Source organism: Ixodes scapularis, unplaced genomic scaffold, assembly GCF_016920785.2.
Source record: "Ixodes scapularis isolate PalLabHiFi unplaced genomic scaffold, ASM1692078v2 PGA_scaffold6__148_contigs__length_123643588, whole genome shotgun sequence".
Taxonomy (NCBI): domain Eukaryota; kingdom Metazoa; phylum Arthropoda; class Arachnida; order Ixodida; family Ixodidae; genus Ixodes; species Ixodes scapularis.
In genome coordinates this window covers 84,291,616-84,303,740 of record NW_024609881.1, presented here as the reverse complement: position 1 = coordinate 84,303,740, position 12,125 = coordinate 84,291,616, and the positions used below count along the sequence as shown (strand labels likewise).

General features: G+C 47.5%; 1 protein-coding gene across 1 annotated transcript; it reads right to left on the bottom strand.

Moving 5' to 3' along the window:
* Positions 1-2,471: 2,471 nt before the first annotated feature.
* Positions 2,472-8,613, bottom strand: LOC8053760 (active regulator of SIRT1). Its single transcript, XM_002434856.4, has 4 exons — positions 8,534-8,613; positions 6,872-7,021; positions 4,996-5,090; positions 2,472-2,637 (listed from the first exon to the last, which is right to left on the bottom strand). Exons 1-4 carry the CDS (start codon positions 8,586-8,588, stop codon positions 2,512-2,514), a joined length of 426 nt encoding a protein of 141 aa, XP_002434901.3. The 5' UTR covers positions 8,589-8,613; the 3' UTR covers positions 2,472-2,511.
* Positions 8,614-12,125: the final 3,512 nt, after the last annotated feature.

Sequence of the window (12,125 nt, the reverse complement as noted above, 5' to 3'; positions counted from 1 at the left end):
TTGCATTTCCTGAATACCCAAGCTTTAGTCTTTACAGTGAGCTATTCATTGTCCCGGGAATGGGAGGGGCTGTGTTCGAAATCTTAAACAAATAGATGTGAGCTACTCCGGCGGGTTGTGTCGCGCGATAGCACAGACAGAGCGACGCTGGACGCAGGTAGGTTTTCAAATGCAAAGCTACAAAACCCTTACCCTGGAGTAGGATCGAGTAAATTTTGGAATACGTCTAAGGATGGACTGCGTTGGCAGGTGGCATGCAACTACAAGTCTGATGAGCACCGGGGTCACCGAAAAGAGGAGGAAGCGAGAAGGAAAATCTCGATTTTGGCTCGGTGGTGTTCAAACAGTCCGGACTGCCGGACGCTTCAACTCTTACGATTTTTGCTGGAGTCTTGTTGCCTCACGATTCCCATTTGGACAGGCCTTTAAACGAAGCATGTCGAGCGTTTTTTTCATGCTTCTCAGTGGATGAGCTCCCAAGCATCCCTTTCCCACTATCAAACTCCTTGTAATCAGTTGGGAATGTGGTTTACGGCCCACTTTGTACCATTTCTATCGTCGCGCTTTAGTGTTGCCAGTAGGAACTCTCGATTTGAAAAACACGAATGAAATTTAAAAATTTTCCAAAAAAGTTTTTATTTTCATGCTATACTTAGGGGACTGGTACAGCCGTGTCTATCGCTGTGTTGAGCCAAATTTTGAGACAAATCTGCGACCATCGCTACACCGATTCTCAACGAAATGCGTCGGCATATAACGTGGGGGTTCCGACTTGATTCCAACCTCGCAACGGTCCAAGAACTGTTGTGTTGAGATCCGATCTTTCCTCCCGGGTATTGGCGATTTCGCTCAAACGGCGGCGTCGCTGCACATCGGTTTCACGTCATCGCGCACGTTGTGCACACTGGGGAAACAAAACCGTGTGCTAATGCCCCAGCGCCAACGTACGAAAGGTGTGCGACAATCGCGGCAGATCACTAGAAGCGTGGGAGAAGACTCTTTCCTTCTTACGTAAGAGGGAAAGTGGACTTAACGAGCGAACGAATGGAGTGTAAGAGCACGACGGGAACTGCGCTGCAACCCCGTGAAACCGGTTCACCAGTTGAAAGCAAAGACGGCTGACTGCACCAGGGCAATAACTGCTGACGCATTTAAAAGAAAGCCTGCTGCGGTTTTCTCAAGATTCGATCGTTGGTCCGCTGCTTGTAAAGCGAGCGCGTTGCCACGTAGCTTCACCAGCAGCCTCAACACGAGTTTGTTTGTAAACTATGCGCGTGACATCTTTCTTCTCTTTTACTACCTCTTCATTAAAACTGCTAGACAGCCACAGTTTGCTGTGATTGGAGTTGCACCGTGTCTGTTGGAGGGCTTCTGTGCAAGCGAGTACATCGCTCTCTGAGCACATGTCGGCGATGGTTTTTCCACGTAAGAAGCAAGGTACATAAGGATGCATTTGGGTTCGGTAAGGTGCTGCATGGCTGTACTGACCGGACTGCTCATTGTATTTCATCGGTTGATCTTCAGTCTTTGTGTCGGTGTGTCTTTTCCCCTGCAAGCTAGTGGCTTGGTGACCGTAGCCACACTGCAACTTGGTTATCTTCGGTGCACGGGCCTACCAGAGGAAGTCGGGCTGGTTGCGAAACATCTGGTTTTAACCATATCGGAGGTTGGTCCTTGAACCATGAGGAACTATAAAACGCCTTAGCAGACGGTGAAGGAACTTTGATGCTCTTAACACGAGCTTCGTTAACAATACTGCACAAACTGCAGACAATTAAAGGTTCTCTCCAAATGTTGCGCAAGAGTGATACTCATGCAGCAGCTAAACAAGTGTGCAAAAAGACTGGATTTCGTTTCGGTGAAAACTGCTGCAGCATTTACTTTATTCACTAATCAAGACCAGCTTTTATGTTGCAGGTTGAAAAAAGATAACAGAGGCACCAATGTAGGCTCTGGCGAGGTTTTGGGTTGAACCTGCGACTTCAACCTAGCTCTGCAAATAATCCTGAATTAAGTTTGTCTAGCCTGAACAGAATTCATTTCAATGAAATACCTCCGACGAAATCTTGAGTCACTTATTTGCCTCAAATTTGGCTAAAAACATTAGTAGACACGGCTGAACTAGTAACCCAGTGTTACCAGCAGAAGAGCTCTGCTGGAAACACTGGAAATGCGACGTCACCCAGTCGGGGAGCGTGGGAAACTTTGAATGTAGGTTTTGGGATGACCCTCATTTGCCAATTTCTCAATGGCCGTTCTAAATTGAGAAATAATAAATAGTATGCTGGGAACAAACAGCCTGGGTATTTCGAAAATACATCTAATTCGGGTAGCTGAAAAGACCGCGGGAGCTCCCCTTTAAGCTAGAGGGAAAGGACGACGTGCCAACTGCGGTATTCAATTCAAATCACGAGCAACACGAACAGGCCTGAGCACTGAAACCTCGCCGCACAACACACAAAAGACTGGCAGCATATGTGTGGAAGATTTTTAATCATACTCTGCAGGAAATCAGGATATATGGTACTCTTCCTCGAATCGACGGAAGTCCTCGTCCGTGAACGCCGTAGGCCTGTCGTCCGACGTAGACGCGCTTGCGTCCGCGCCGGACCTGTGCATCATGGAGTGCAGATTTGCCTGCAAAGCAAAAAAATATTGTAATGAAAATATATGCACGTATAAAGAGAAGTTTGTCCACACTCAACAGTGGAAACCAGTCCTACGACGTGACAATCGCAACTACGGTAGTACTCCAGTGCGAGATGCCGAAAAATTCTAACTAGGATCTCGCTGTGGTCCTAGATGCCTCTCCTATGCGGGGCACAAGTTCGTCTGCTTCTTGAGCAGGGGTTTCGGTGACATCAGTAGGCCGAGCTCCGACTGGCTCCGATTGAAAGGGTAGTGGGTAGACCTCAAGGCAGCTAGCATTGAGGTCTACCCGCTATCCCTCCAAGAGGGCCAATCGGAGCTTGGCATTCTGATGTCGGTGCAACCCCTGCGCAAGAAGCGGACAAACTTATGCTCTGCATAGACAAAGCTATTTACAGCTTACGTCCCTGGTTTTAAGAGTGCACGTCGGTGTTGCCTGACTGCGCTGGGCTGTGAGTTTTCTCATTGCTGGGCTGGGGCGGCCTGCGTAGGTACAATTGCCGACACTGGTGACGACTAAATTGCTGCGTTTTATTGTTTCTTTCGTGTTTTATGACGAATAGAAAAATTTCTCTAGGCTCTTAAAAAAGCATTGTACCGTTTTGGAGAACAAAACCAAACGAATGAAGCTATTTTGGGTGAGTCCGTGCATAACAAAGCAAGTGTAACTGGAATGTTCCTTTCATTTTATGCAGATTCTTTACGACGCCAACTGTCGAAAATATTTGCCACACAAGATGGCTATGAAAGGCATGGGTATCCACCGTTGACAACACGAAATTCAACGAGTCTCATCGATCGAACAACATATTGTACGTACCATATGGTGCCGCATTATCCAAAAAGGGTTTATTTGAGAAAGATCTCAAATAATGCAGCATACCCAATCTACAATGTCAACGACAGTCGCTTCACGGCGATCGGACTGAATCCAGCTTGTTTTAGAACACGTTTTGAAGAGAGCTGCTTCTTTTTTGCACAGCGCCAAAGAGAAGGTACGGACGTGTCGGTTCCGTCCCTTGCCCAAAACCCGATCAAGTATTATTCGCAAAGACTGGGAATATAGCTGGGAAGGCTTTTCTGAGATTAACTCAATAAAAATGATGCTCGAAGAACGACAAACAACCCGTGTTGCGGGCCGCTCAACGTTAGCCTTTCAGAGCGCAGCTCTTAGACGCCCGTTTCCGGCTTGAGCGGCGCGCCGTTGGCATGATTGCACGTTGCATTGTGGGACGTTTCCCATAATGACGTTGTGTGGCATCACGAGGGTTACCCTCGTGAGGATTACAAGGGTTACCTTCACAAGAGTTACAAGGGTTACCCTTGCGAGGGTTACCCTCACAAGGGTTACCCTCGTGATGCCATTATCACAAACGTGTGACGTCATACACATCTAACATTGCCAATGTTCCCGCTGAATATAGGGGTGAAATTTTCCTGCTAAATTTAGCGGAGAAATTTCCCCGCTAAATTTAGTGGGGAAGTAAGAGGGGCATACCCTCCCCTCCTCAAGAGCTGTGCTCCAATTCCGCGTTACAGAAAATCGTAAACGTCTCTAATTTTCTCTTTCGTTTCCCGTGAAGATTGCGCAATCTATGATCCCTGATATTCCCTGGTTCTCAAAGTGGAAGATAACATAAAAAAGATAAGCATCCTGAACAGGGAAATAAAGTGAAGACTTTCAAGAAAGGCCGGCAAACACTGAATGCACAATGCAGGTAAGGAGTCGCGCTGACTGTGTTTCCACGACTCGGGTGGTGGCAGAAATTTTTGGCTGATAGGGGTCGCTCGAGTCGCAAAATGGCGGCGGCTGGATAGTCATTTTTGGAAAGCTCTACAGAAACCTTTTGTCGTTATCATCACCGTGCGAAATTAACCTACTCCACTGCATTCTGTAATGCCATGACTTGCTGATGTTTATGATAAGTAGGGTGTTAAGTTTGTTATGCCAGGTAAGCCCTTTCAACGACAAAGGCGTCCACGCTCAATGAATCCAAACAATACTTGCGAAAACAAATCACAAAATGTAGATTCTGCATTAAATTTGCGCAAGCGGAGATCTCGTCCAGTAATATAGTGCATAGGAAGGACCAACCAGAGGAATGAAAATGCAAAGGGCATGCCACATGCTCACACATTCGATTAATTACTCCAAGGCATGCCGTTTCAACGCTCCACCAAAGAAACGAAGTAACCATCCTCTTTGTGCTCTGTGGCCGAGCATTCAAAGCAGCCAAAGGAGAGGTAGTGAGACCTGGCAGGTATGGCTCGCTTTCGAAAGCTCTGGGGGCCTTGCGCACGTGTGCCAACAACGGCGTGATAACAATGTAAGATTGGAGCACTGACCTTGTCGATGGCGCGGCTGCAACCATGCGACAACTTCTGCAGCGTCTTGAGGTTCTCTTCCGTGTGATCGGTGGCCTGAGCCTTGCGAAGCTCGTCTATTTGAAAAAGGTTGGGGCACACGGTTGGCCAATACCGTCCCGAGGAAGACTGCAGCAGCAAGTACCTTGAGCCAAGTGAAAACGTTGCTTAAAAGGCGCACTAGATGTGGGGCAGCTGGAGGGGATCGTAGGCTTATACTTAGGTGGGGCACTGTCGTCCGCTCACTGCATCTTTCGGGAGACCTGGTCGTACGTGAACCGTCCACCACTGACCTTGGCGAGTTTGTCGGTCTCATCTTTTGCAGAAAGAGAGCTATGCCTTAAAATCTCGTCAGCCAAAGTGCACCATCTCTATGCACATTCGGTAAAAGTTTCAGCTTTCTATGTGCTGGACGAGTGACGACCATGCTCCATCCACCCTTCCCTCCGACCGGAAGCCGAAGCTGAAAGCTGTTGGCACCAATCCTGTGCCTTTAATGGGTCGTGCGACTTCGGCCCGCTTGAACACAAATCTATACCACGAGATCGGTCTTGTACATGATACTCGAAAAAAGCGGAGTTCCGGACTTGGAGCGAAAATAAAGGTTTTCTCTCTCTCTCTCGAAAAAAAAGCAATCGATTACAATTACTCTCGATTAAATGGTATTCAAGTAGATTACTCAATTACTCGAGAAGAAAGGTAATTGGCCTTTGCTTAAGAAAGTAACCGTTAATTCTCAGATTACTTACGATTTTCAAGAATGACAGATTTCTCTGCTGATTTGAGAAAGGGCTTTTTCGTACTGTCCATTACTGGATTAGAATGACCGAGCTGTAAACTACTAGTCTTGAGTCACCAATTTTGGTAACCTTCCTCCCGTCGGAGACTTCATTTAATGTTTTTTTTTGGTAGGAAACTATTTGAAACAAAGGGCACCATTAGAAAAATGATCAAATGATTACAAAATTACTTCAAAAAGTAATTGATTAATCGATTACAAGTAATTTGATTACTTGGAATAAGTGCCGTACAAGTTTGCACGAGAGTTGCATGATTTTTGTTAGGCTACAAACGGCACTTCTTATTTGTAGCCTAGGCTAGGCATTGTGAAATGTGAGCAGGGTATATAGAGAGGCAGGTGTAACTAGAGAGCCTAAGAGAAACCGTAACGGGGTGAAACACTCTAGGGGCTTTAGACACATCAAACACAAAGCTTGATGCAAAAGTTTGTGGTGTGCACCGATTGGACTTCTACAACAAAAGTATGCCATCATCATCGCAAAAGTCCAATCGGTGCCAACTTCTCGTTTGACAAGTCTAGGGCTGCTGAGAAGTATGGAAGTATGGTCGCCTTGCCTTACCGTGACCCAAAGCATAATCTATCTTAAGTTGCAAATAAGTTGTCCTTTAACGTAGGATTTAGTGGAGACACTTGCATCTTCCTCATAAAAGAGAGAGCATTTATGAAGGATAGTTTGCTAAGAGATTTGGCTCCTTTCTGAGGAAGCTTAGATTTAGTGCTGAAGAAGCTAAGACTCAAAATGTCCGCTGTCGCCGAGAATTGCTGAGGAGTTTCCTTTCAAGTTCTTCCTTCTGGCTTTGATTCCCTTCATGCCTTGTTTGAACTTCCATGATTGCTTGAAAGTGTGAGTGAATCCTTGTGAAAATCTGCCAGGGTGGTGACAACCCTATCGGACGTCTATGACTGGAAGCAAGATGTCAACCACGCTCTGCAACACGGTGACTAGGTGATTCAATCATGACTGATGCTTGGGCTAGTGGGTGGAACATGCCTTCAAATTAAGAACAGCATGCACAAAGTGGATCAGCATTGAACTGATGTGCTCTTAATACATGCCTATAATGGCCCTGGTCCTTTTCTCTTCGTTCGGAAGTGCCTTTTTCCGCAGGCCCCTGTGCTTCATCTGTTGCTTCTTGGTCTGTTTGAGGTTGCTCTTTTGTGGAGGGGCATTTTTGCCCGCCTTCTTGGACTTCTGCTTTTCCTTCACTGCGTAGGGGTTGAGAAAAAAAGATTCCAATCAAACCTCTAGAGACCGTCTACTGCTCTGGGACAAGAAGAGCATAGAGACAATCATACCCCTTTCAAAAGCATGCACATAACCACCATGCAGACAGCCACAGTCTGTGCATCGAGATCAAAAAAGCTTGAGAATTGGCTATTGGCGAGGAGATCGAACATTAGGGGGCGCTTTGTGCAACTTGTTTTCTCCAGATCTCGGCATTCACCCAACACAAGGCCCATGAACTTGATTCTTTATGTCATCTTCCTGGATGGAGCACGGTGCACAGCGTAAAGTAAAAAGTGTTCTGCTACGTCCAACGTTACTATAGTCAGTGACGGGATAAGAGTTCAGGTGAACCTCCTCCCACCCCTTTCCACTTTAGCAGAGCGAACACTGGAAAGGATACGACCTCCTTTCCAACGTTCGCTCTGCTGAAGTGAAAAGAGGTGGGAGGAGCTTCTCCCAAACTGTTAACCTGTCGTGCAAAACAGATTATGTCGGTTGTGGAACCGCCACAGACGGGGGTAACCCCCCTCATTTCCTTCAGTCCGCCACCTGTCGTTTGAAGTGCCATTTAGATTTTCATTTCAAAACTGTGTGTTCCATAAGGTATGCTGAAATGCCATCTAGATGCTGTGCTTCAAAACACTGGCATTCCATAGCATCCACTGCAGTTACCATAGCAGCCGTCTTTAAAACGGTGGCGCGTCGAACGACGGGAGCAAAGCCGGGAGGGGGAGGAACTGCTGGTGGAGAAGCAGCGTCTATGGGCAATGGGCAGTTTCGACTGAGCTAATCTAGTGATGTTGGCAGTACTGACGTCACTGGCCTGTCTTAAGACAGAGCCTCCTTTATGGTGTATCACTGGGACGCGTGTTAACCTAGCCGGCCGACCCGTTCGCGGCGACAGGCGGTGGTGGTTTATTACAAAAGTGTTAACCCACCTGGCCCACCCGTACACGCCGCTTCGTCAGGACCGCTAAGCGCTCACAGCATGCCGGAGGCCCAAGCCCCGCCCGCGGAGGAGGCTCTGTTTTAAAACAGGCTAGCGACATTAGTACCACGTTGACTACGTCCTTGTCTTTGTTACCCCCATGGGAGTAGTACTAAAGTTAGCCGCTCGGGCCATGATGAGAACGACAGGGGCTTCAGCTGTTCCGCTCTCCGCTCGAGTTTTCTACCTCCGACGTTTCAGTATCTCGTGAGCAAACGCGGCCAAAGGACGACGGAAGGCAACGAGTACGTACTGACTTATGTGTGTATGTCCTGATTTTTTTTCTTGTTTTAGTGTCGTTTAATGTTAGCATCGCAGCGCATATCACACAATATCAAAATGAAATGTGGATGTGGCGTGCACACATGGTGATCCGTACAAGTGTCACGTGTAAATACGCTTTTTTTTTTTTCTTATGCCAGGGCCTCGGGCCTCGTGATGAAGGACGTTTACACCAACTGTGACGCTATACGGCTATACTATCGTCAGTTATTTGCATTACCTTCTTCCAAGTCGTCGAAAAGATTGAGCGCTCTACGCAACAAGGAGGCCGACATCTTGCTGGTGGTGACTGCGATGGCTCCGAACTATTTTTACGTGCAGCCACCACGACGGTAAAACGTTTTTGCATTCTAACACAAAAATAATATATGAAACCATATTATATCATATTAATTCACACTAAAACGATTATTATTCTTGAAATGACGCAACCTTAAATATGATACAAGTTATTTACCACACTTGTTAGATGGCACAAAACATCACCCAACTAGATTATTTAGGTATTATCTAGGAAACTGTGGAAGGCCGCGCTAAATTTAATTTAAGGCGATCGCGACTTTCGCTTTCACCTGTAACCCCTGTAACCAAACACTTTCTGCAAGCATCCAGAGCCCCTATGGTGAGGGGAAACAGCGGGTAGCTTCGTTGCTGTTCGTTGCCGACCAACCGAAATCTATCGCGAAAGCGGACCGTGCCTTCAGAAGCAAAAGAGTGCACGCGTGCACAGCTTTATCCGGCGATCAAGATGCACAACGCAGGGGGGGGGGGGGGCAATAGTTTTTATTTTACTAGCATAAAAAGTTGTCCCCACCTAAAGCAACGCGAGAAATGACGCGAAGGAAGGACGTAGGAAACATGAAAGGCGTCGGCAACACTGACACTCCTCCAAACGAGATATCGTCTGCTCTCCGCCGCCGTCTGCAAGCGCGCCGCGCCTTTAAGCAGTAGCTGTCAAAACGATAATTTTTATTTTCAATAAAGCATACCTCAATAAATGATCCAACCCCAAGTAGACATGATCTCATACAAAGTCCAGATGATTATTGATTCAACCATAAGCGTCACAAATTCGACAGAGCTAGCATTTCGAGGAGCTCGCACGATGAAACTGCCGTTTTGTCCGTGCCTTCAGCTACCGATGCTGTGGCTCAGTGGCACGAGGCGTCCTCCTCAGCATCGGGAGGTCGTGAGTTCGCTGCCCGTCGGCGCCCGCGGCGGCCGCACGCGACGCGGCAGGCATCCGGACGACATCGGCCCGCGCTACCCCGACGCGAGTCCTGGCTGACCATGCGACGGTCATGGTCGCCATGACATCTCGGGCACAGTGGCGGGCGCTGCCCAGGCGCCGGGTTGTCGAGCGACCGCCACTGGAAAGGCGAAGGGGGGCACTCGGCCGAGGTTCCCGGCTCATGGGGATTGGGGGGACCCTCCCGGGAAAGGCGTGCCGTGGTGCCGCCGAGGCCGACCTTAGCACCGACTCGCGCCCCCGGATCGATGTGGCCCAGTCTCCGCCAGGATCGACAGTGTGCCCACTCCGGTTGCGGTGCGGAAGGCGTGAAACTCGAGTCTCGCCACCCCTTCCCTTTTTTGTGATTTTCAATAATTCTGTTATTGTCCAGTTTCCTTCCCACACATCGACGACGTTGTTTTCTAAAAAAAAAACTATCAAGAAATTATTTCGCTCTTGTAACGCGAGCACCCATAACCGCTGATGTCTGCCGACACGAAAAAAATATATATCGGAAAACATGAGCCCAGAAAATACACACCCAAAGCCAAAACACAGAATCCCACCACCCTACAGTTGGTGACAGTTGAAGGGGAAACTCCTCCCGCCTCTTTCCACTTTATCGGAGCGGACGCTGGAGAGGAGGCGACCTGTCATTAATTACAAACTGGTGTTTAACGTGCACCACTCAGTAGTGATACACGACCGCACGCCTGTACGATGCTCGTCCAGGCCGAAACGGGCAATGAAGGGGATCGAAGTTCGAACCCTGGGTTACGGTCAAGGTGTCAGGCAACATTATAAAACCGGAGACACGAAAACAAAAAGGACGTACTCAACACCGTATCAGACACAGCTATAAGTTTTATTCCCAGTCACCGCGAAAGACACGTGGTCACCAGCAGTCTTATTTATTCCCGGAAGGGAGAACGAAACGAACCCTCTGCGAACACTGTCTTTTGTTTTGTCTTTTGTTGGGGAGTGTGCCACACTCTCCAACAAAAGACAGAACAATCCCGTGCTAGACAACAATAGTCTGGAAGAAAAAAAAAAACACATCGTGCATTTTTTATTTAACTTACAGGTGAAACTCTCCAACCAAAGACAAGAAAATCTAAAAGAAAAAAAGATACAGTTGCAAAAAAAGTTTGCATTTGTTTGTTCATCACCACGGAGGGAACACCGAGACAAATTCCTGCGGATGTTAAAGGGACACTGACAGGGTATTTATGCTCGCCGAGGTTTTTAGTTGTACGTGTCATATGAGAGCTCAACTACCCAGAACAGAATTTGCGGCTCGAAATTCGGTTTCTTTCCGTCCGAAAACCGCCGATCAAGAACTGGCCGGTTCGAGTCTCGCTCACTCTCTTTTTCGAGGTCACGGGCCGTTTTCTAAGGTATCGATGCGACCACCAAATTTAATCAAAGTCGTGGGTCACTGAAGGCACACACTCAATATTAAAAATAGAAAAAAATATGAAACCCATTTTTTGTGGCTTCTAAAAAGCTGTGAATACGTTGATTGAAAAAAAAAGTTCCACAGACAACCGGAAGCATTCTGTGCGTTCGTCATTTCGCGTATCGTGGGACTCGCGGGGACGGCGATGGCAGCGGACGACGGGCGTGGGGCCTCTATTTCAGAACTGTCGTTCGCGGTACCGGCGAATTCTGTCTACCTTTAAAAGAGAAATTTGGGACTGATCAAAAGAATTGGTATTCATCCCGTACGACACGCCCGGCCACCAAGCCGATTTGCACGAAGACGTCGCCGAGCCGTCGCTCCCTTCTCGTGGCTGAAGACATCGCTCGCGCAAACGTCAAGCACGACGTGTCTACTTCGAGTTGAATATGCACGCGTTCGATTTCTTTACTAGGTGCGAATGTCCCCAAAGCGTGGTGCTTCCCGACTTCGACTCGGGAGTGCTTTTGCTAGAGAAAAATCGACAACAAACTTTCCAACTTACAGTTTACTGGCTTAATTATTATAAAGGAAAGAGATCCACCAGAAAAGAGATCCCCCAGTAGCGCAGTGAGAAAGACGTCCGGTTCACACGCGGAAGGACCGGGTTCGATCCCCCGTGAACCTTTTTTTTTTTTTTTTTTTTTCTAAACATTTCCCGATGTTTACGTATCTTTTTTTCTTCTTTTACAATCATCACTGAAGAAACAAACAAAAAATAACAAACAAATGTTGCGGACGATACTTCGCTGAATTAAATGGTATGTGATTTCCTTTTTGGCACCTGCGAACTCAATGTAATCACTTTCCACAAAATGCAAGGATCAATGCAAGGTAGCGTCCGCATTCCGAGGTGCCCGTATATGTTCTACTGGAATTGCAGCCAGCCAATGGTCCCGATCCGGTTGATCTTTCGGAAACTCTGTCGCACAATGCCACTTTTTTTTCGGACGCAGGACATGTGAGCCAGCTCTTCACGCAACATCTTGGGTGTATTCTTTTCGGAGCCGGTCATGGAAATTCACCACGGGCACTCGCTACTCATCTCCGACTCCTCAATGTACAAAACAACTCATCTTGGAGTACAGAACAACGAGCGTAACAAACATAACTGCAAAAGAA